Below are 22,218 nucleotides of genomic sequence, written 5' to 3'. Positions count from 1 at the left end.
GGACAGCTCACCTGGCCTCACTGTGCCTCAGTTATAAAGTGAAGAACGTGCTTCCTAGAGAAGATATGAGGGTTATATTAGCTAATCCTCATAAAGCATGTAGCCCTCTGCCTGGCATATGGAGAACACTGTATATGAGCTTTTCAAAATATATATAAGTAATAAGATATTGTCTGGGGGGAACCACTTTGCACTGGGTGGTCAGCTACCACATGGCACCCAAGATTCAGTATTTCTAGAAGCAGGCTCATCTTACTCCCCTTCCTTTCTTTTGGAATTACACCATCACCCTGCCCATTGCAAGGTTCTGAGATGATCGTGCGCTTAACCAACCCCTGCCCCGACCCGTGGCAACCTGCTTGGTGCCCTGTGGGCAGGGGTGGCAGAGAGTGGGACGAGCAGGGGCCTGGGCGGAGGGCCTTCAGGGGCGGCCAGCTCTCGCATCCGTCTGTCTCTCACAGCGCCGTCTTCTTCGCGACCTACCTGACCCTGGCCTGCTGTTCTGGACCAAGGTATGATGACGGCTTGAGGAGCAGCATGGCTGTGGGAACGTGAGCAGGACCTTGGAAGTCCTGGCCCCAGTCCTGCTTGCCGCCAGTGCACCCCTGAGACGGCCCCATCCTTCTCTGGGCTCCATCAAGCAGGCCTGCCCCTCCCTCCTTTACTTGGCACCTCGGGGCGGGGGGAGGGTGAAGGCACAGATGGGGGCACATGGGGATGTGGCTGAAGGAAGAAGCTCCGAGGACAGCATGACCCAGCCTGTGCTGCAGGCACGCCCCCTCTCTCCTCTGAACTCGGTGGCTTGCCTTACAGGAGGCATTTCCCCTGGAACCTGATCCTCCTGACCATCTTTGTAAGTGATGTGGGGACAGATGCTGAGTGAGGATGGGGAGGAGGAGAGCTGAAGGGTGAGCTTCGAGGGCTAGGAGTTGGAGGTAGCTGATGTGAGGTCACTGGGGGTGGCAGGGGTATTTTCGCCCCACTTCTTCTGCAAAGACACCCCACCCTCTCTTTCCAAATAGCCTTTCTCTCCCCACTCCATCCACTCCCTCTTTCCATTGTGATTTTGTTTTTAAGAGGTTTGTATGGGGACTCCTAGAGCTATGGATAACAAGAGCTGGGGGTGGGGGGAGGGTGTGAATCTTAGAAAGGGGGACGAGCAGGGCTGCAGAAAAAAGAAAGGGACGGCTGGGACCTCCTTCACCGGGAGAAATCCTGGAGGTAAATGTGTGTGTGAGCAAAGCAGACTCAGAGTTGAGGGGTACACGCAAGGGGTGGAGACCCAGGCTGGCCCTTGAAGGTGTCTGGGCCCCCAGCATTCCCTCATCCTGCTTCTCCTTTCAGACCCTGTCCATGGCCTACCTCACTGGGATGTTGTCCAGGTAAAGGGGCCAGGCGGAAGGGGGCTGGCCACACCCCGAGGGGAGCTGCCCCAAGCACAGTCCTTCCAGGGAGCGTTTGGACGGGGTTGGGGGGGGGCGTTCAGGCAGGCAGGAGACGTGGGCTTGGAGCGCGCTTCTCCCGCACTCGGCCTCCAGGACCTGGCCAGGCTGGTGGGTGGGAGTAGGAGACGGAGAAGAGCAAGGTGACACCTCTCAAGCTGCAGCTGAAAAGACCCCAGGTTCATGATCACACAGTTCCCTATAAGCCACCTCCAGGCACCAGCACAACCCCTCCCCACCCCCATTCCCACCTCTTCGAGATCCTTCTAACAGGATTCTGAGTGTGAGCATGTTGGGGAGGGTGAGTCCCAGTAGAAAGGATGAGGAAGCAGAGAGAAGGGGGATCCTGGGAAAGGGGAGAGGCTGGGAGCCAGAGGTCGTGGGATCAGGTCCTGGCAGAAGGGGAGGACCTGGGAGGAGGGCAAGGGGAGACCAGAAGCCCTGCCCTGAAGCCGACCCCCTGGCCTGCCCGTCCTGCAGCTACTACAACACCACATCTGTGCTGCTGTGCCTGGGCATCACGGCCCTCGTCTGCCTCTCGGTCACCGTCTTTAGCTTCCAGACCAAGGTCAGCCCTGGGGTCTTCGGGCTGGGGAAGGTTGGTGGAGCGGGGGCGGTGGGCTGCAAGCTTGGATTCCCCAGCTGGGGGAGGTAAAAGGCATGCGTAGTGTCTGGGAAGGCCGCCTGGGATGGGAGGGGGAGGAACAGCGGGTTCTGGGGTGAGCACGGGAAGGTGGCCTGCTGCCTCGGCCTCGGCCTTCTGGCCAGCACACTGCCCAGCCGGGGCCCCCAGGAATGCCGGGCCGCTCCCTGCAGGCCTGAGGGCCCCGGCAGCTGACGCCTGTCCTACCCCTGCAGTTTGACTTCACGTCCTGCCAAGGTGTGCTCTTCGTGCTGCTCATGACTCTCTTCTTCAGTGGACTCATCCTGGCCATCCTCCTGCCCTTCCAATATGTGAGTCTCCAGGTCTCCCAGCCGGCCCCATGGGGATGGCGGGGGTGGGACTGCCGGCCCGAGGGTGCCGTTTCCTCCTACACCCTCCAGGGAAGGCCGCGAGCCAAGGGCTCACAGCCTGCCATCCTGTCCTGCCCCGGGCTGCTTGGCAGTGTAAGCAAACAACGAAGCGAGGCTTTTCTTGACAGGTCTGGGCACCTGCCCACTCCACAAGCCACATCCGCTTCACCTTTCCCATCTTCTCCACTAGGGGGGAGGTGAGGCTGAGGGGGAGGGCTCAGATCATTTAAACCCTAGGCCGGGGAGGGGGCTCCGGAGCTCCATGGGGCCACCAGGCCCAGAGGGGCCCTGAGGAAGGGCTTCCTGGGCCTCTTGGGGGATCAGTCAAGTGCAGAGAGGCAGGATCTGGCTGTCCAGGCAGGCGGGAAATGGGACAGTGGGGCTCTGAACATACCCCTGCCCCATGAGGGTGTCCATGGGGACAGCTGAATCTCAGCTCTTTAAGAAATGTCTGGCCTGCCTGGGAAATCCCACTAAGACTGCTCAGGGCTCAGTGACCCATTCCAGGAACTCAGGCTGCTGCAGGTGGAGAAGGGGCGGACTTGGGGCATCACAGGAGGGGGTTTGAACCCTGGGAACCCAAGAGAGCAGCTGTTGGACCCGTGCTGAGGGCTCAGGGCTTGTACCTGCCGCTACCTCCTCTTAGCTACCTCTAGTACGGGGGTCCCCCACTGCCCCTTTGCTGCCGGGCTGAGAGCAGTATTCCTCACTCCCCCTCCCTACCCCATCCTGCCCAGCCCCAGGTTATTGCCTCCCAGTCCAGAACGTCAGGATTGGTTCTGGCATTTCCTTGGCTCTTCCCAGGATCCTGTTGACGAAGGGAGGAGCCGGAGCTGGCCTGGGGGCCCTCTGTGTATCTAGGATGGGGGGGAGGGGTACAGGAAGGGGCCCCAGAGCTTCCAAGAACCCCTTATCGACCCGGGTCAGGCTGATGGAATGCCTGTGTTTCCAGGAGTCTTCTGCGGGAAGGCTCTTCAGAGGGCACGGCTCGTTTGGCACCTCTTGCAAGGTTTCCGCACTCAGCTGGGTGCCCCTGAGGCCCGGGGGGAGCAGAGGTTGGGAAGGGGTGCCGTTCCAGCCTCTGCAGGGGATCCCAGCAAGCACAGCTGGCAGGGATGCCAGATGCCCCCCCAACCCCTGGGCCTAAGTCGTTGTCCCCTTCTACCTGAGCCCCTTTACCCACACAGGCAGAGCCAGGAAGCTCCCGACATGGGGACAGACGGCACAGGGATGAGTCCACACTGGGAGAAGGGCACAGCCTCAGGCCAGACCCAGGCTGGGAGGATGGCAGGGACCCCATAGGATGAGTCACCCAGGGCCAGCCTGAGCCTGGGGCTGTGTGTGGAGGAAAGAAGTGCTGGCCCGTCTGGACCTCGCCTGCCAGCCCTCCAGGATCACTGTTACCCTGGGGCTCCCCCACCCACCATGAGCACGCAGGGGATTAAGGACCTCTCAGTCTGGGGCAGGGTTGGGGGGGTGAGAGAGGGCCCCCACTGGGGAGGTCTGTGCCACACCCTCCATTCCTGGACTGATCCCTTCTCCCTGCCCCTCTGCCGCACTGCCCATCTCGCCATCCTTGAGCCCACTTTTTGTCTGCCCTGCAGGTGCCCTGGCTCCATGCAGTGTATGCCGTGCTGGGAGCAGGCGTGTTTACGTTGGTGAGTGTGGCCTCCCGGGGGCCCTGCCTTCTCAGCCTCCCACCATGTCCTCAGGTCCCTCCACCATCCCCATCTTCCTCATAGTCCTCTTCTCTGAACCCTTGTGAAGTACCAGTGGGCGCAGAGGGGCTCAGTGCTGTCAGGTCTCTAAGACAGACCAGCTGACCTGGGCAGAGGGGCAAGGAAGGTCGTAACAACAGGATTGACGCTTTAGACAGAGCTGGGAAGAGGTACCCCTGACTCCTGGGGAGGTTCAGTGCTGCTTGTTGGGGTGGGAGAGTGAGGGTGTCCCAGCCGCATGGACTAAGTTAGTCCTTGCTCTGCTGGGAGTAATCTGGGAAGGCTTCTTGGAGGAAGGGAGATTCCAGGTACCCTGTGACAGATGCACTTAGATTGAGCTTGTCCTTGGCCGTCCTCACCAGACTGAGAGTGTTAATGCTGATGATTATGGTTATGATAACAATGATAGCTGGTATTTTTTGAGCACTTGCTTCTCCCACAGCAAGCTCTGCACACGTACTGAATCCTCACCATAACTCTATAAACTAGGTTCTGCTGTTCTCAGATTCAGATGAGGAGCCTGAAGCTCAGAGAGTTTAAATGACTTGCAGACAGCAGACAGCATCCTGGAAGTGGAGGGTTAGACTGGGGATCCGCACAGATGGCTCCAGAGCCCCACTCAGGGTCTGAGGCTAGGTGGGGAAGGGAGTGGGGTGGCTGGAGGCAGATGCCCAGGAGATGAAGGTGACCAGGGGCAGATGTCTGCCTAGAGCAGCCCAACACAGGGTCTGAGGCTAGGTGGGAAGGGAGTGGGGTGGCTGGAGGCAGATGCCCAGGAGATGCAGGTGACCAGGGGCAGATGTCTGCCTAGAGCAGCCCAACACAGGTCCTTTGCTTAGTGGGCTCCCAGCACCTGAATGTGATGGTGCACCAGGGCAAGCCTGTGTTGGTGACATCTTCTTATGCGGTGGGGTGGCATCCAAGGTAAACGTCCACTGCCAGTGGGAGCAGTGACCAGACCCTCCTCTCCCTCACTGGTGTTTTCAGCTCAACTCAGTCTGGTCAGAGTTCTGGGCTTAATCACAGGTTCCAGAGGCTTATGGCTGACAGAGTGGGGGAGCAGAGATGGGGGGAAAATAGGGGGTCAGAACTATGAGCAGAGACTTTGGGGGTGTGGATAGGGATCGAGCCAGGAATGGAGGTGTGGCAGATTCATTCATTCATTTCCACAGGTCTTCATTGAGCACCTACGAAGTGTGAGGTGTGTGCTATGTGCCCAGGATGCCACAGTCAGCAGGAAGGGCACAGTGCATGGCACATGGTGGCACTCAGTAAATACCTATGGAGTAAATGGCCTCCAGGCTCAGAAGCTGAGGGCTGGACAGGACTGAAAAAGGGGTCTAGTGAAACTTCAAGCCTCTCATTTTAGAGATGAGAAAACTTAACCCCAAAGAAGTTACGTGATTTTTCCAAGGTTTCCCTGCAAGATAATGGTAAATCAACTAAGTGTGATTGGCCTTGGTCAAGACTAGGGTGACCAACTTATCCCAGTTTACCCAGAACTTTCCCAGTTTTAGCACTGGAAGTCTCACTTCTTGGGGGAACCCCCTAGGAACTCCAAGGTTGGGCGAACCAGGATGGTTGGTCATCCTGCAACACTAACTTCTCTGGCTCCTGGTCAGCACTCTTTCCTGCACACAGTACCTGCTAAAGACAAAGTTTGATGAAAAGGTTGGGGTGGGAGGGTGTCGGCTAGGAGGAAAGGAAGGAGGGTCAGACTGAGGGGAGGGAGACTGGGGAGGCCTCAGAGGACAGTGTTTGCCAGGGACACATGGAAGAAGAGGGGTCCGTGCCGGGCAGAGTGGGAGGAGGGCGAGCGCTGATGGAGGGTCAGGGAGTTTACTTGGCTTCGCGCCGATCAGGACACAGCACGTGTGTCAGCTATGCGGGGAGGCTGTGTGTACAAGTTGGGTTGGATGAACAGTAATCCTTGAAATTCGTTTAATAACCCCTTGCATTATTAGAATAATAAAAATAATCCCAACCATCTGTTCCACCCTTTACATTTTACAAAGCACTTTCACACCTATTACCTCACTGGATCTCCATCACAACCCAGGGAGGGAGGTAGTGCTGCTGTTAGACCTGCTTTCTACATGTGAAGACCCGCTTTCCACATCCGAAGTCCCTGGTGTTAAGGGGCTGGCACAGGGTCCCACCTCCAGTAAGGGGCCGATTTAGGACAGGACCCAGGTGTCCTGTGCCCAGCCTGGTGCCATTGCCAGAACCCCCATCGTCCCCCTCAAAGAGGACAACTTCTGTTGGCTTGAAGTGGGGAGAGGCTGGGGTGATCTCTCCAGCAGTGTTCCCCCTCCCTCTCTCGCACCATCAGTGTTGCCCTCGCTACTGGATTATTTCCATCTGCGTAGAAACAGGCTGTAATTTCTCCCAACTGAAAAAACAACAACACACAAAACACTCTTAACCCATATCTCCCTCTAGCCCCCCTAATTAGAGCAAAGCTCCTTAAAATGGAATCTACACTCTCTCCAATTCCTCTCCTCCCTTCCTCCCTTCTTTCTACTCAGTCCTCCTCCCATTCTCTCTTACCCTCTTAAAAATGCTCTCTCCGGGGTCCACAATGGCCTCCCTGTGACTGAATCCAGCTGTCATTTCTCAGTCCTTATCTTGCTCGACTCTCAGCAGCATTTGATACAATTGCTCATTCCCTCCCCCTAGAAGCATCTTCTTCACTTGGTATCCAGGCATCAGCTCTCCTGGTTTTCTTCCTGCTTCCCGGGTCACACTGGAGGGCTCTGGGGCCATGGACCGTGCACACTCACTCCCTAGGGGATCTCAGACTGTCTCAAGACTTTGAATACCATCTTTTATGATGATGACCCTAAATTTTACATCGCTAGCCGGGAATCCCACACTAGACTTGCCAATTGCCTACTCCGTGTCCACACTTGGAAATCTAATGGGCACCTCAAACTTAATGTGCACAGAGTTGAGCTCCTGCTCTTCCCCTGAACCCCTGCTCCTCCCACAGCCTTCCTTGTTGCTGTAAGTGGCAGCTCCATCCTTTCAGTCACTCAGGCCAAATGCCTTGATGACACGTCAACTCCTCACTCTCCCCACGCCCCACAACTGGCCCAGCAGCAGATCCGGTTGGCCTCACCTTCTATCTAGAATCTGATTGCTTCTCTCCACCTTCACGGCTACTTCCTGGTCCATGTCGCCATCACCTTCCACCTGGATTCTTGAAATGGCCTCCCACGGGTGCTGCCCCGACAGTCTGTGTCCCACACCACAGCAGCTAGAGTGATCCTGTTAAACATTGATGAGGTCAGGCCATTCCTCCGCTTGGCCTCCAGCAATCGCTCTCCACTGCCTGCAGGCCCTCCCTGACCTCACGGCCTCCCGTCGCCCACTCTGGGGCAGCCACGCTGGCTCCTTGCTGCTCCTGAGGACGGCAGGCTCACTCCCAGCCCGGGGCCCCTGCACCCGCGGTTGCCTCTGTCTGTTCCTTCCCATCTGCTCACAGCTCCCTCTCTCCCCTCCTTCAAGTGTTTGCTTTATTTACAATCTCTTGTGCTGAGTGTGTACACGCGCACATGCAGGCACGCACACACGTTGCTCCCTACACCCCCGTTTCTCCATAGCACGTCTCATCCTCTGACATACTACCTATTTTTCTGGTTTATTTATTGTTTGTCTCCGTCCAGCAGAATTTAAGTTCCTTGAAGGCAGGGATTTGGGTCTGGCTTGCTCATCGCTGCATCTGTGGTGCCTAGAACAGTGCGTGGCGCACAGCAGGCACCCCTGGATGTTTGCAGAATGAACAGACGCCTGAGAGGCCAGGTCCGGCTGAGGCGCTGTCAGAGTGAGGCAAAGAAAGCATGGGTGCATAGCTGACATAGCGTCAGTCTTCTGTGAGTCACGGCGGGGGGCGGGGGGGGGGCGGGGAGGAACCACTGCGCCTAATTACCTGTTAATGTCTCATTAGGAGAGCAATGCTCTGACAGTTTGGGGCTCATCCTGCAGGTTATGTAAACAATGGTTAGGAGCACGTGGTGTCAATGCCCCAGTCCCATCTCCTGCCCTCTGCCACCTGGCTCAAAGGAGGGACGACCTGCAGCCCATCCCCTGGGTCCCATGGCGTGGGGAGAGTTGAGGAGGGGCTGCTAGACTCATTCCCCTCCCTCGTCTCAGTGTCAGATGGATGGAGACCCACAGAGGCCCAGCCCCATGAGAACTAAGGTCCCCATTCCTCCCCGTTGAGCTCAAGTCAGAAGGTCCTTGACCTCAATCTGATCCTGCTTCCAGCATCACTTCTGTCCTTTAGAATCTGTGGTCCTGTAGCTTCAACCCATCCCCAGAATCAGTGCCCCGCAACCCTGGTCTCTCCATCTGCCCATCCCGGCATCTCCTACCCTAGCCGATGGAGAATTCTCAGCACCATGAGGGGCCATTCCCGCACTGCAGCTAGGCAAGAATGTCACTCAACGATCCCTATCCTCCTTGCTGCCTCGAGGAGGATGTGTGAGAAAAGGGGGAAGAGAAGTGTCAGAGGAGGGCCCAGATCCCAGTGAGACCCACCCCAACCCCCAGCAGCCTGGGCCTTGGAAGGGCTGTGAGCAGCAAAAGATTGTCTCCTAGAGACCTCAGCCCCTCCCCTGAAGGACCCTGCCGTCTTTGAGAGCAGGGCCACCCAGATGGACTAGTCTGAGACTGGGGAGGTGGGGAGCCAAGTCCTCTTAGGGCCGTGGTCCTGCCTGCAGGAACGGGCCCCTCCTCGGCCTCACCCCGACTGGCCTTGGCACGTTCTCAAGAAGCTTGGGTTTTCTCCCTCACGCTACCACGTAACCCCCCTCTAGGCACTAGACTCAGATGCCAACGGAAGTGGGTGAGTCAGCCGAAAGGTACTGGCCTCAGGCTGGCCCCATCCTCCTCTCCGTCTAGTGCCCTCTCCTGGAGTGCTTTTCTGTAGGAGCCCATGGAAAGTGAGGCAGAGGAACATGAGGGCTGGGCTGGGTGATGAGGCAAGGTGGAGGGGTTTGGACAGAGCAGGAGGGTTGAGGCAGGGAGAGGGAGAGAGAGAGAGCGAGCGAGCGAGGGAGCACAGGTGGCGCCCAGGGCCTGGCCAGCTGCTTTCCTGCAGGGACTGAGCCTCTTTGCCTACATGACTCTGGGCAGGTTGCTCTGCCTCGGAGTTGGTCCTTCTTTGGGGAAGCTAAGCCTCCCAGCCAATTAAATCAGGAAGCCAAGCCTGGATACCTAGGGAAGAAACCAGGAATAGGACTTTAGAAATTAGGTGATGGGCCCAATGGGAACAGAACTCTCTCCTGCCTGCCCCATCTGGCCAGTTTGAGGACCTCAGGAAACATCAGTCTCTATGCTTTAAGGAAGATTAGTGAGAAGCCAGATTAATGAATAGGAGAGAGGCTGAGAGATGATTCGTTAGGAGGCCACTGCAGTGTCCCAGAGTCAGGGATGGGGCGGCACGGAGAGCCTGTGTGGTCAGTACTGGATGCGTCAGGGCCTGTGGTGTTCGGATGAGTGAAGCTTGGATAGGAAGGTGCTTTGTTTGTAGAGGTGCTGGGCCTCCAGTGCTGGGTGTTGACTTCTGACCATTGAGGGGACACACACAACCGTCTGCTCTCAGTTCCTAGAAGAAAAGGAACACTGAGACTGTGAGCCCTCAGAGTGACAGGGACCTCCCTGCACTGAGACCCAGAGAGAGCACACCCAGACACACACACCACACACATGTACACACCACACACACACGTACACACCACACACACATACATACCATACACACGTCACACATACACACCACACACACATACACACCACACACAGACACCATACACACATCACACACACCACACACACATACATACTACACACACACACCACACACATGCATACCATACACACGTCACACATACACACCACACACACAGACACCATACACACATCACACACACCACACACACATACATACTACACACACACACCACACACATGCATACCATACACACGTCACACATACACACCACACAAGACACCATACACACATCACACACACACCACACACACACCATACACACACACCACACATACACACACCATACACACGTATACACGTGCACACCATATACACATCACATATACACTACATACACACACACCACACACACATACACACCACACATGCATACATACCACACACTCACACATCACATATACACATGCACACAATATACACATCACAAACACACTACATACACACCACACACACACACACACACCACACATGCATGCACTGTTGGCCGCCAAGCTGGATGAAAGCCCCATTTTCCTGACTCTCAGCCCAGCATTCTTTCTACTCTGTCTCCCTGTCCATTTCACAGATGGGAAGATAGAGGCCTAGAGAGGTCCCCCCACAGCAGGAGGGCCCAGAGAGGCCTTCTCAGCCTCTGTCACCTTGAGGCTAGGCTTTGGGCCGTTACTTCCATTCAGCCCCAACAGGGAATCTGTGTGTCCTGTGAATCCTCCCACGGCATGTGAGGGATTTGGGGAAGAGACTCCAGTCTGTCCCCACCCCACCCCTTACCCTGCTTTTCTAGCGGGGGCTATGATAGATGCCCTGCCTGCTTCAAAGTTAGAGAAACACTTTGAAAAGTAAAAACGGCTACACAAACCCAAGGCAGGGGTATCACTTTATTTTAGACTCATCTTTATTTCATTCAGAGTTTAGAGACTCTTTTGCCTCAGTGGTTTACATGAGCCTGAAATATCCAGTGAGAACCTTCTCTGTCCTGCCGCCCACCCTCTGCCACCACAACAGCCCTGATGCCCACTCGAGGCCTCATCTGAACCCACTCGAGATTGAGTGGATTCCTCTGAGGGTGGCAGGAGGGAGGGTGGATTGACCAGTAATTGCTCCTTCGGGGGGAAAGTGCACTCGTATCCCCCTCCTGGACCTCACCTCAGTCTCAGTTCCTGAGACACTAATCCTCCGAAACCAATGCCCTGCTCAAACCAAGCCTTTCAAACCAACACCCTGACCTGGAGAAGGTGAAAGAACCCCCCAGCCCCAGTGCTGGTAGACTGAGGGAGGGGTGATTCAGAGTCCCTGTAGGGAGCAGGGCAGGGGAGCCTCTACACAGGCATACAGGGGCAGAGCCGGGAAAGGTGCTATCAGGAGGGCCAGGGGGGCTCTTCTGGTGGCCACGTGCACCCCACCCAAACCACAGTCAAGGCCTAGCTCATCTTACCACTGTGGCCTTTGGGCAAGTTACTTGATCTCTCTGTGCCACATCTTAAAATGAGGCTAATATTAACTATCTCACAAGGCTGTGGTAATGCTTTGTAAGATAATATATGAACAGAAAAAAGAAAACAGCCTAGCACCTGGAACATGGTAGTCTCTCAACTACCATGGTAGCTTTCACCCTTATTGTAAATGTTAACCTTATAATTCAGAACACCAGATTTTGGAGCACAGTAGCTGGGTTCAAATCCATTCTCTGCCACATTCGAGCTGTGTGGACTGATCAAGTCATGTTACCTCTCTGTGCTTCTGTTTCCTTATCCGTAAAATGCAGATAATAATAGTACCCGCCTCGTAGGTTGTGACTTTTCAGTGAACTAATATGTGCAAAGCAGTCAGAAAGTGCCTGGCGTGTCATCAGTGATCAATAATATTACCTGTTAGTAGTAGTCAGTTGCCTAAGGTCATAGGCAAGCTTTGAACCCAGGTCTATGCGACTTCCCAGTCCGTGCTCTTAAGCACTGTATCACACGCATGCCCTTCCTCTTTCACATACCTTTTCACACTGCTCCCCTTTTATCTTGGGCCAGACTTTCTGGCTCACACAGCTGCTAGACCCTGTTCCTTTGGTGGTGGTGACCCACCTGGGAGTGCTCCCCAGGACCCAGGGCTGCATGCAGAGGTCGTCTGTGCTATTTCAACTTTTGACACCCAGGTTGCTGAAGACAAGAGAAGTATCTTCTATGGGCCCCAGACGAGTCTCCACTCAGCTCCCCTCTCCTTGTCCTGCACCCAACCGAGGGCACAAGGGCTTAAAGCTGGTAGTCTCTTTTCTCTGGAATCCTCAAAGCCCACGCTTAGGGCTTCCCTGGTGGCACAGTGGTTGAGAGTCCGCCTGCCGATGCAGGGGACACGGGTTCGTGCCCCGGTCCGGGAAGATCCCACATGCCGCAGAGCGGCTGGGCCCGTGAGCCATGGCCGCTGAACCTGCGCGTCGCACAGACACACACACACACAGACACACACACACACAGACACACACACACACACACACACACACACACACACTCTCTCTCACTCACACACACCACACCACACCACACCCCAAAGCAGTGTCAATCACATGGTGGAAACAGAATGGGATTGTCTGTCCTCTCGGCTGTGTGAAGTGGGCAAGTCATTTATACTCTCTGGGCCTCAGTCTCAGCTCCATGATGGAGATGATCACGCAATACCTGTCCCAGGGGATTATGGGGACAGTTAAATGAAAGCGTTCACAAACTCTTCTTTTGTGTTACTTTAACCCTTCTCTTAGTTTTTTCTAATATAATGTATGAATACACTTATTCATATATTTCATTTTTTTAAATCTTAAATGATATAGATAAAGCAAATGTCATTTGGCTGTGTAACAGCTGTGGTCAGTTGTCTCTCCTTCCAGACCTCTCTATATGCATTTTATAGATATATGCTATGTAGGCCCCCTATAACATATAGTTTTGTGAGGTTTTTTTGTTACATAAAGGGGCTCATGTGATTTGGATTTTTCTGCAAGTTGTGCTTTTCTCATAAGAGTGTATATCAGAGATGTTTCTGCTTCAGCACTGCTGCCCACAGTTTACTTAACAATCCCCTGGTTAATAGAGCTTGGGTTTGTTTCCAGGGTTTCACTGTTAGAACCTAAGCTGCCGTGAACAGCCTTGGGTGTGCTGCTTTGAGCCCTTATGCTGGCATTTCTGTAGCATGGACATGGTCCACGTATATTTTTTATGCTGATTCAACACATTGCAACCCCAGCTTTTTGTATTCAGTGCCTGTTTGTTGGTGGCTCTGAGCCACCCTTTCCATGGCATGGCTCCCCCAGAGCCTCTCAGCCTCATCTCTGGGAGGACAGCAGACATAAGCCTGGACGAGGCAGGGTCAGGCCGAGTATATGGCCGTGGGACCCTGACCAGGTGCAGCCCTGGCCAATAAGGTGAACCAGGAAAGTTTGCCTTTGTCTCCTCTGCCCTCTGTGAGTGCTTCCTCCCTCCCTTCAAGCCCACCCTCCCCCCTTCTCTGTTGGAATGTAGGAGACAGGTAATATGGTTCCAGCTAGATAAATGACCATCAGCAAGTCACTCACCTGCTCTGAGACTCCTTTCCTCATATTTAAAATAATAAGGGTGAATATCCACCTCCTAGAGTGAATTGGGCAAGTGAGATAAAGGACTAGCGTGTGAAAAGACGGTTCAGATGTAAGTTAGTAGCATCCTCGTCCAGCTCCTGCCTCTTGCCCCTGACCCACATGCCTCCCCTTCAGGGTCTTGTATCCAGTTGCCTCGCAACTCAAGCACCTGCTGTCCTCTTTTTTTTTTTTTTTATGACTTTGGCAGGATTGGGGATTTTTTTTTTTATAAATTTATTTATTTTACTTATTTATTTTTGGCTACATTGGGTCTTCATTGCTGCGCACGGGCTTTCTCTAGTTGCGGCGACCGGGGGCTACTCTTGGTTGCGGTGCGCGGGCCTCTCATCATGGTGGCTTCTCTTGTTGCGGAGCACGGGCTGTAGGCGTGTGGGCTTAGTAGTTGTGGCGCACGGACTTAGTTGCTCCTTGGCATGTGGGATCTTCCCGGACCAGGGCTCGAACCCGTGTCCCCTGCATTGGCAGGCGGATTCTTAACCACTGTGCCACCAGGGAAGTCCCCTGCTGTCCTTTTAGGTGTCAGTGGTCAATCTGGTTGTTGGCTCTCAACTGAGATCTTAGCTGCCAACTACAATGTTAACTATGACCAAGATATCTGCTCTCAGCCAACATGTTAGGGAACAGCGCTCATCACCCAGGGAGATTATCAAGTTACTTTCCCCTATGTGAGTGCATGCTCGTAATGTAATCTCTGATCATGTCTTTTGCTTTCATGTTCCCTACAACATAGTAGATGCTCAACAAATGCTGCTGGGAATAAATGAATGGAAAGCCTTCAGCTGGCTCACAGGCATGAGGTTGCAGTGGTGGGTGTTACTGGGCAGTGGGGTTGAAATTTGTGGCAGGCTCTCGCAGATAGCCCATGTAGATAAGCATCCGTGGCCATCGGCCAAGGACAGGGGCAGAAACCATTTCATTCCTCTTTTCTCCAAGAGAAAAGCCAGCTGGCTGTTCTAGGAGGCTCCTTGGAGAGGCCACCCCCAGACCGGGTCAGGTCCAAGCCTTCTAGTTGAGAGATTCAATTTCATTAGCTCACCCAGGGATGACCGGGCTCTGGGAAATCAACCAAGCAAGTGACTGATTGGTAAGCCAGATCAGCAGTTTATTAACTTATGCTGGCAGCCGTGACTGTGAAGCAGCTGGTAGCATTGAGTCAGCCCCTCTCCTTGCCTGTTCTTGCTACAGAAGGAAACTTTACCTGGCAATCCAAATCACACTGAGAAGGAACAGGGTAGAGTGGAGCAAAACGACACTAAAGAATAACTATAGTTGATGACACATATGCTGTGATACCTTTACCCTCAAAACCACACCCTGGTGTGGTTGTCATTACTGTCCCATTTTGCAGGTGAGGACACTGAGGTCAAGTGGGTGATGGCTCCAAGCTATAGAAGCCCAAACCCCGGCGTTCCGGCTCCGGTCCTGTGTTCTCATGCCCTGAGCAGGGCCCCCTCAGCCCTGGCTCTGGTTCTCCATTTGCCTGCTGTTAAGGCTACACAGCTTCCCTAGTGACATTTCTGCCTCCTTGCTGAGTGGCAGGAGACCTGAGTCTCAGCAGCAGCGCACACAAGTTCTCAAGAGGGCACCTCTCCTTCTGCAGATATAACAATAAAACTCCACTAACAGCCACCATTCATTCAGTGCTTACCGTGTGTCAGGCACCTTGCCAGGCACCTTGCACGCATTATCTCACTCTCACAACATCCTCAGGAGGCACGCACACTCACCTCCCTTCTGCCGAGGTGGACTCAGGGGCTCACAACGACTAAATAACCTGGCCCAGGATCCCAGAGCTAGTGAGTAGCAGAGCTGAGACTGGAATCCAAGTCGGTCTGACTTTCAAGCCCATACTTGTAATCATGCCCACCTCCCCGCCCTCAAGGGTGAGATGCCTTGATGTCCCACATGCTGGAGCTGCTCCCTGTTGGAGCCTCTGGCCCCTGGGCTCCAGCCTCTGTCCATCCATCCCTTTGCCCCACTGCTCCTGCCACAATGAATTCCTCATTCTGCACACCACCACCCTCACCTCCAGGGCTTCCCCAGGCCTGCTTAGTCTAGCAAACTCCTACTCATACTTCAAGCCCCAGGGAAAGTGTCACCTCTCCCGGGCCACCTTCCTCCTGCCCAATCAGCACTAATTATGGCATTTACCAGGTTTTATTGTAATCATCTGTAAGTGTCCCCCACTAAGTGGTGAGCCCCTGAAAGCAGGCATGGCATGGTGTTCCTCGTTGTCTCTGCAGCTCTGAGCAAGTCACTGGGGCTCTCGGGGGAGCCTGTTTCCTGGTAGGAAACACATTAACCCTGGGTGCTGCCCATAAGCTGCAGAGCAGAATGGCTAAATGAGGGGGCTCTGGAGCCAGCCTGCTTGGGTGCAGATCCTGGCTTTGCCACTTCCCAGCCCTGTAACCTTGGTTAAGTACTGAACATCTCTGGGCCTTGGTTTCCTCTAAGAAAGGTAGAATCCCTACTCAATAGGGACGTTATTAGGACAAAGTAGGCTAATGTCTGTAAAGCACCTAACAAGTGCCTGCTCCCTGCTCACTGTTACATGGAGCATTCGTTCATCCTCTGAGTAGGGCCCTGAGGGAATGCAAGAAGACTATGCCTCTGCTTGAAGGTCCCCTCCTCCAGGAAGCCTTCCCTGACCGCTGACACACTCACATTGGTCAGGTTCCCGTTATCAGCCCCCTGTGGCACTTTGTGTTTCTCTTTGTTACTCACCATACTAACAGTTACTTTCCCGCTAGACTCTAAGCTCTACGAAGTCGGGGATCTTGTCTGTCTTGTTCTTTCCTGCATTGGTGGCTGGCACATAGTAGGTGCTCAGTAAATAAGTGTTGAATTAGGGATGGAAGGTGTTGGGAAAGTGCCATATTCCGGGCTGTCACAGGAGGGTCACTGAGCAGCCAGGTAGCCCGTGATAACAAAATTGGGGGTGGGCCTGGGCTGGGACACTGGGCTCCCTTGGCCAGTGTCACAGTGACCAGACCTTCTGACCTCTCTCTCTCTCTTCCCCCTTCCCTCAGTTCCTGGCATTTGACACCCAGTTGCTGATGGGTAGCCGACGCCACTCGCTGAGCCCTGAGGAGTATATTTTTGGAGCCCTCAACATTTACCTAGACATCATCTATATCTTCACCTTCTTCCTGCAGCTTTTTGGCACCAACCGGGAATGAGGAGCCCTTCCCACCCCTGCCTTCCTTCAGAGAATGCCCCCTTGCTGGTCCTCTGACACCCCCACCCCGTGCTCCTGCCAGCCCAGATATAAAGCTAGTTGCCAGCCCAGCCTTTGGCCAGCCTGCTCACTTCCCTCAGCCAGCCCTCATCCTCACCTTCTGCAGCTTGTACCCATGCCATCAGGGGCCCTGCGGTACCCAGGTCACACCATCCCCTGTGCCACCCCTTCCCCCCAGTTATATCTCCCAAACTGAGACAGTCGAGGCTGGAAGTTCCTCTGGGTTTGAGGACCCAAGGGATGAGTGGGAGAAGCCCAGCAGGATTTCAGAGGTGGGAAAAAGATCCCAGGAAGCCTGGCCGAGGCCTGCAGCCCCACCATGATCCCTCCTGAAGTTGCCACAGCTGTAGGACTATGGGGCACACTGTCCTGTGCCCACCCCCTGCCTCCTCTCCCTCCTTCCAGGTTAGGTTTTGACATTCGGTAAGAAAGGGGTGGAGAGGACAACTGGGAGACAAGATGTGGGTGCTCTGCAGTGGGGGGATGGGGATAGTGGGTGAACAGGATGGCTGTTCCAGGCTGCCTATCTTCTCTCAGCTCTGGGACCAGCGGCTTGTTCTAGGCACCAGAGCCCTGCAGCAGAGAGAGGGGCAGGAAGCCAGTACCATCTGTGCTTGCCTTGGTTTACCCTCCTGGGTCATGACACAGAGCTATTGGGGCAGGAGGTGGGGGCAGGGGCCCTGCTACTGAGTGGGGACCTGTCCTGAGGCTCCATGGGAGGTGGGAGCAGGCAGCCAACCAACTGGGAGGCCTGGGCTCTGCAGCACCGCTAACTCACCCAGACCTGCATCCTCCTGGGAGGCGTGGCAGGACTGAAACCAACATCTGCTCACCTCTTCTCTTAAACTCCCAGGCTGCTCCCACAGACCTGAGGCTGAGTGAGGGCTTGGGCCCTGGAGGACCGGGTGTTCTAGGGAAGGGAGGCTTATCTAGCAACTGAGCCAGCCCCATCAGGAGGGAGTCCGGCCCTGCCTCCAGCCCTTCCCCATGGTCTTTCTGCCCATCTCACTTCCTAAAGCCTCCCCCCATCCTCTGCCAGTTGCTGGCTTATCCCCAGTCAGGCCTCCTGAGGCCTCCATTGGCAGTGCCCATGTCGCCGTTTCACTCCTTATCTCCTCATCTCTCCAATTTGGAAGGCGTCCAGCTGATGTTAACAACCAGGGCAAGTCCCTCCAGCTGGTCCCCATGTGATGGGGTCGGGTCTCCTTATCAGCCTCTGGGCGGCTGAGATCTCACGCAGGGTGTGCGTCAGCCACCCAGCCCCCTGCAAGTCTGCTGGGGAGTGGACCCGGGGGCCACACCTGGGGGAAGCGTGCAGCCTGCCCTTGCTAGCGGCTAACTGGGCCAGTGGAAAGTTACTGTGTGGAGTCGGGGAGGTTCAGAGTGGATACCTGGACCCTTCCTTGGCCTCTCCCTCCAGGGTTGCCTCTCTCCCCATATGCCGGTGGCTCTGTTTGCCCCTGGGGGTGGGGGGATAACTAGGTATGCTATCTAGGTGCTCCTGATCCCTCCCTCTCCGCCCTTCCTATTTCCAACTTGTAAGAAATATTGCAGAAGCATTTGAAGTTTTGTTCCATCTCGGGTATGAGGAGAGAGGGAACCAAGAATGGATGGCGGTGTTGGTGTGTGAGATAAAGGCAACTGGGAGCACAGGTGGGATGCGCCCCGCGTGCTGGTCTAAATTAATCCATACGGCAACCCTACGAGGGTAGTACTCAGTGCATCCCCATTGCAGAGAGGAAAGCTGAGGTGATGGAGAGGCTAACAGACTGGATGGGGGCTGGAATGAGACTGGATGGTCAGGCCCTGACAGCTCGGGGGATTCGTCGTCCTCATTACCACCCCTGGCCTTCCCTCCCCACCCCACCCCAGTTACCACCACCAGATTTTGTACTCTGTAGTTTCCACCTTCTAAACACAAGCTGGGAAGCAGGATTCTGGTGTCTGATTTCCAGCCTCATTGCCAACGGGCTCATGGTATTAAGCAAGTGTTTCTTACTGACTGTGATTCAGTTTTCCTGTCAGCAAGATGGAAGACCGTGGCCAGAGTGCCGCAGGGACAGGCACCAGAACATTTATTTGCGCTGACTTCCTTATCCAGTTGCCACCTCTCCTCCGAGGTCCCCTCGATTCCTCTCCTAATCTCCAGTTCCAGTGCTAGAGGGGTTACTTCCCCCACCCCTTGCCCTGTAATTCTCAGCCTGGGCCTTGGTCATGCTTCCCAGAATCCACTTGTCAAAGCCCTCCTCTTCCTAGGACAGTTTATGCAGAATTTGGCGTTTACGCAGCTTTTCCAAGGCTGAGCTCCAAAAGCGTGAAGGGGAAAGCAAGCACTCAGCAATATACAATGTGACAGGGCAACTCAGGGCCATCGCATAGCAGAGTATGCTGCGGAGTCCCTTATTCTGGGTCCTGAGAGGGGTCCAGGACATGCTGAGCTGGCAGCAGAGCCAGGGCTGAGGCTCCTGTGTTCCACCTGCACTGAAGCCATGAGGCACCCCAGGGACACCTGGATGGGCCTTGGAAGGAGGAAGGGTGGGGAACAAGAATGCAGGATTTCAAGAAACAGAGAAACCGAAGCTGGGCAGGTGGCACAAGCTGCCGAGGAGGAGAGGAGCCTGCTTCCCTGCCCAGGAAGGGGTGGGTTGGATTTTATAAAACTGCAGGCAGCCGAGAATCTGACCATCTGTGATGCAGGTCAGAGGTCTCTTACTGAGGGGAAAACAGAGCAAAAGATCCTCTCCTGGGGATTGTAGATGGGGGGGCCAGGGAGGTACACACAGGTCCCTGGCCTCTAGCACCGATTCCCAGGCTCAGGTGTGGCGCCTGTATCGCCTGGGGAAGCCCCTGGAATCTTGGTTCTGCCATCCTCATCTTTTGCTCCTGGGGGCATCAGGATCAGACAGACACCCTTGTTCCAAAAGGCTCCACCTCTCCCCTCCCTGGCCCACCTGGGATTTCACTCAAGCACTTTGCTGCCCCTCAGTGGCTGCCTGAGGAAAAGCAGGGCCTGGTTCTGCAGGCGAGAAGCAGAAAGATGTGCGGCCTGAGGTTTGCGGGCCGGATCTGGCCACTGGCCTTCATTCCCTGCTCTTCTCGGATCACCCCAGACCACTCTCTGCCTCAGCCTCCTGCTGTTCCCTTTAGTCCAGCCACTGTCGTATCTCAGACGCTGTTTACCTGTCTGTTGGAAACACCCCTGTGCCACCCAGGCCCAGAGCTTTCTCTCGAGTGTCCGAGGGCAGAGACACACCCCCAGAAACAAGCCCTTCAGGCCTCAGCTCCTCCAAGTTTCCTGGGATCTGCGCTGTTCCTTTCCCTGGCCTCACCTTCCTGGTCCATGACTGACAGGAGATAAGAATAAAAGTAATAATGACACCCGAATCTTCTCCTTTGCCTGCCTTTTGCTCGTCCCCTCGGATGGCTCAGGGAGTGTGTGTGTATGTGTGTGTGGGGGAGGGGGGCAGTGTGAGGGGTTCACGCCAGAGCTGCTGCTCCTAGTGTAGCTAAGTGAGAATTAAACCTCCACGTTCCACACTGGCCCTCCTGTCAATATATATAGACCCTTGGCGGAGGCCCTTTGGATCCTTGCACCTGTGACAGCCCTGACAGAGGCTCCTCCCGACAGGAAGCCTTCCATGGAAGCCTGTTCTTTTGTGCGCAGTTCTGTTAGAAGATTCTTCCTTATTTTGACCCAAAATCTGGTTCCCTAGAAGGAAAGCCTGTGTTGTACCTGGAAGGATCCCCAAGAACAGCGGCTTTTAGAGTTGCCTCTCCTATGAAGCCTTTCTCAGTCCTTCCCCCAGGTGCCCTGGCCACTCCCTCCTCGGACCCCTCCTGCTCTGTACCACTCTAGCTGCGTTTTAACCTCTCCTTCTGTCTCCTAGTATAAGACCTGAGCTGCTTGAAGGCATGAACTCTGTCTTGTTCCCCCTTGAATTCATAGGTCTTATGGCAAATGGCGTCAATACACAGCCTTTGAATGAATGGAATTAATGAATGAACCTCCTCCAACCCTTTTATTTTACCTAAGAGGAATCTCCGGAGCAGAGGGTGCAGTGACTTGTCCAAGTTTATACACGAGTGAGCGACCAGGGGTGGGATTACAGGGCACATGGGGTCATGTTCCTCTGAGCAAGTTCCTCTGAGGAACTCAGGGCTGAGCTGACCTGACCTGGCTTACACCTGCCATCTTCTTCACTCACGTCTGGCGACTCTCAGCGAACCTGTGTTTGCCCGCTCACTGATTGTCCCCTACCCCCATCCCCACACACAGACGGCTAAGATCCTCTCTCCCCAGCCCACCCTCCCCAACCCCTCCTGGGGTCTCTGCTTTCTTTTCTGGGAAAACTCTGCCAAAAGGAGCGAACCTCACCCTGTCTCAAAACGAAGAGGACTTTGGACTCCTGAACTTCGGTGGACAGGAAGCAAGCTGAGAAAACGATTCAGAGGCCCCACCCCGCTCAGAGGCCTCCCCTTCCCACAGCTCCACAGCTCCTCAGCGCTTGCTTTCCTGCTGGGGCCACTTTAAAGCACATTCACTTGGGACTCTCAGCTAAATGGTCCGGAGCTGTTGGGTATGGTTTCTCTTCTGCAACACTCCTGGTGATTTCTCCCTCTCCTATCTTCTGCCGGCTATGGAAGTGCTTTGTACACAGTAGGTGCTCTGTGCCCCTTTGTTAGCTCCTTTTTCCACCACGCTAGGGAGGCATGTGTGGGTGCTCTAGCCAAGAGACCAGGCTGAGCCCGGTCTTCCAGCCATGCTCACCAAGTGGCAGCCATGTGAGGGAGGAAGCCAATTTGGAAGTAGATTCTCTCACTCCAGCCCCCAGACATTTGAGTCTTCCCAGTTGAGGCCCAAGACATCATAGAGCAGAGACAAACCATCCCCTATGTCCCCTGTTCAAATCCTAATCAACAGAATCTGTGAGGACAACAAAATTGTTGTTGTGTTATGACACTAAGTTTGAAGTAGTTTGCTATGCAGCAACAGATAACTGGAACAGAATCTGTTCCCTGGAAGTGAGGCACTGCCATGACAAAACTTCAAACACACAGCATTGATTTTGGGACCAGGTGGTAGGAGATGCCTGACAAGTCTCAATGAGACTGTTAAGGAAAGCTTGAGGGGCTTCCAGGAGACTGCATATGAAGGTTCAAAGGAAATTGAGGAAAATAGAATTGAAACCCAGAGGGACACAGACCCTTGTTATGTCATGGTAGAAAGTTTAGCAAAACTTTAATCTACACTCATGTGAAAAATAGAAAAAAATACCTAATGAACTGATGGATCTGGCTAAGATGATTTCCAGGTAGAACGCTGAAAGGGCCAGTTGGCTTGTTTTGGCTTTTTATCACAAGAAACAGATAGTGAGAGAAAACCTCAAGAAGGA

The 22,218-nt window shown here is 54.5% G+C and overlaps 1 protein-coding gene across 1 annotated transcript in view; it reads left to right on the top strand.

Moving 5' to 3' along the window:
- The window catches only part of FAIM2 (Fas apoptotic inhibitory molecule 2), a 29,972-nt gene extending 13,086 nt beyond the window's left edge, over positions 1-16,886 (top strand). The window contains exons 6-12 of the mRNA XM_082666348.1: positions 462-512; positions 814-853; positions 1,345-1,382; positions 1,923-2,010; positions 2,301-2,396; positions 4,061-4,114; positions 16,617-16,886. Coding sequence (XP_082522474.1) covers positions 462-512; positions 814-853; positions 1,345-1,382; positions 1,923-2,010; positions 2,301-2,396; positions 4,061-4,114; positions 16,617-16,766 — 517 coding nt within the window. The 3' untranslated portion in view covers positions 16,767-16,886. The remainder of the gene's footprint in view (positions 1-461; positions 513-813; positions 854-1,344; positions 1,383-1,922; positions 2,011-2,300; positions 2,397-4,060; positions 4,115-16,616) is intronic.
- The last annotated feature ends 5,332 nt before the right edge of the window (positions 16,887-22,218 follow it).

The sequence above is a fragment of the Grampus griseus genome, assembly GCF_964374135.1.
Source record: "Grampus griseus genome assembly, chromosome: 11".
Lineage (NCBI taxonomy): Eukaryota > Metazoa > Chordata > Mammalia > Artiodactyla > Delphinidae > Grampus > Grampus griseus.
The sequence above is the reverse complement of the archived record's forward strand: the minus strand, read 5'-3'. Positions and strand labels throughout refer to the sequence as shown.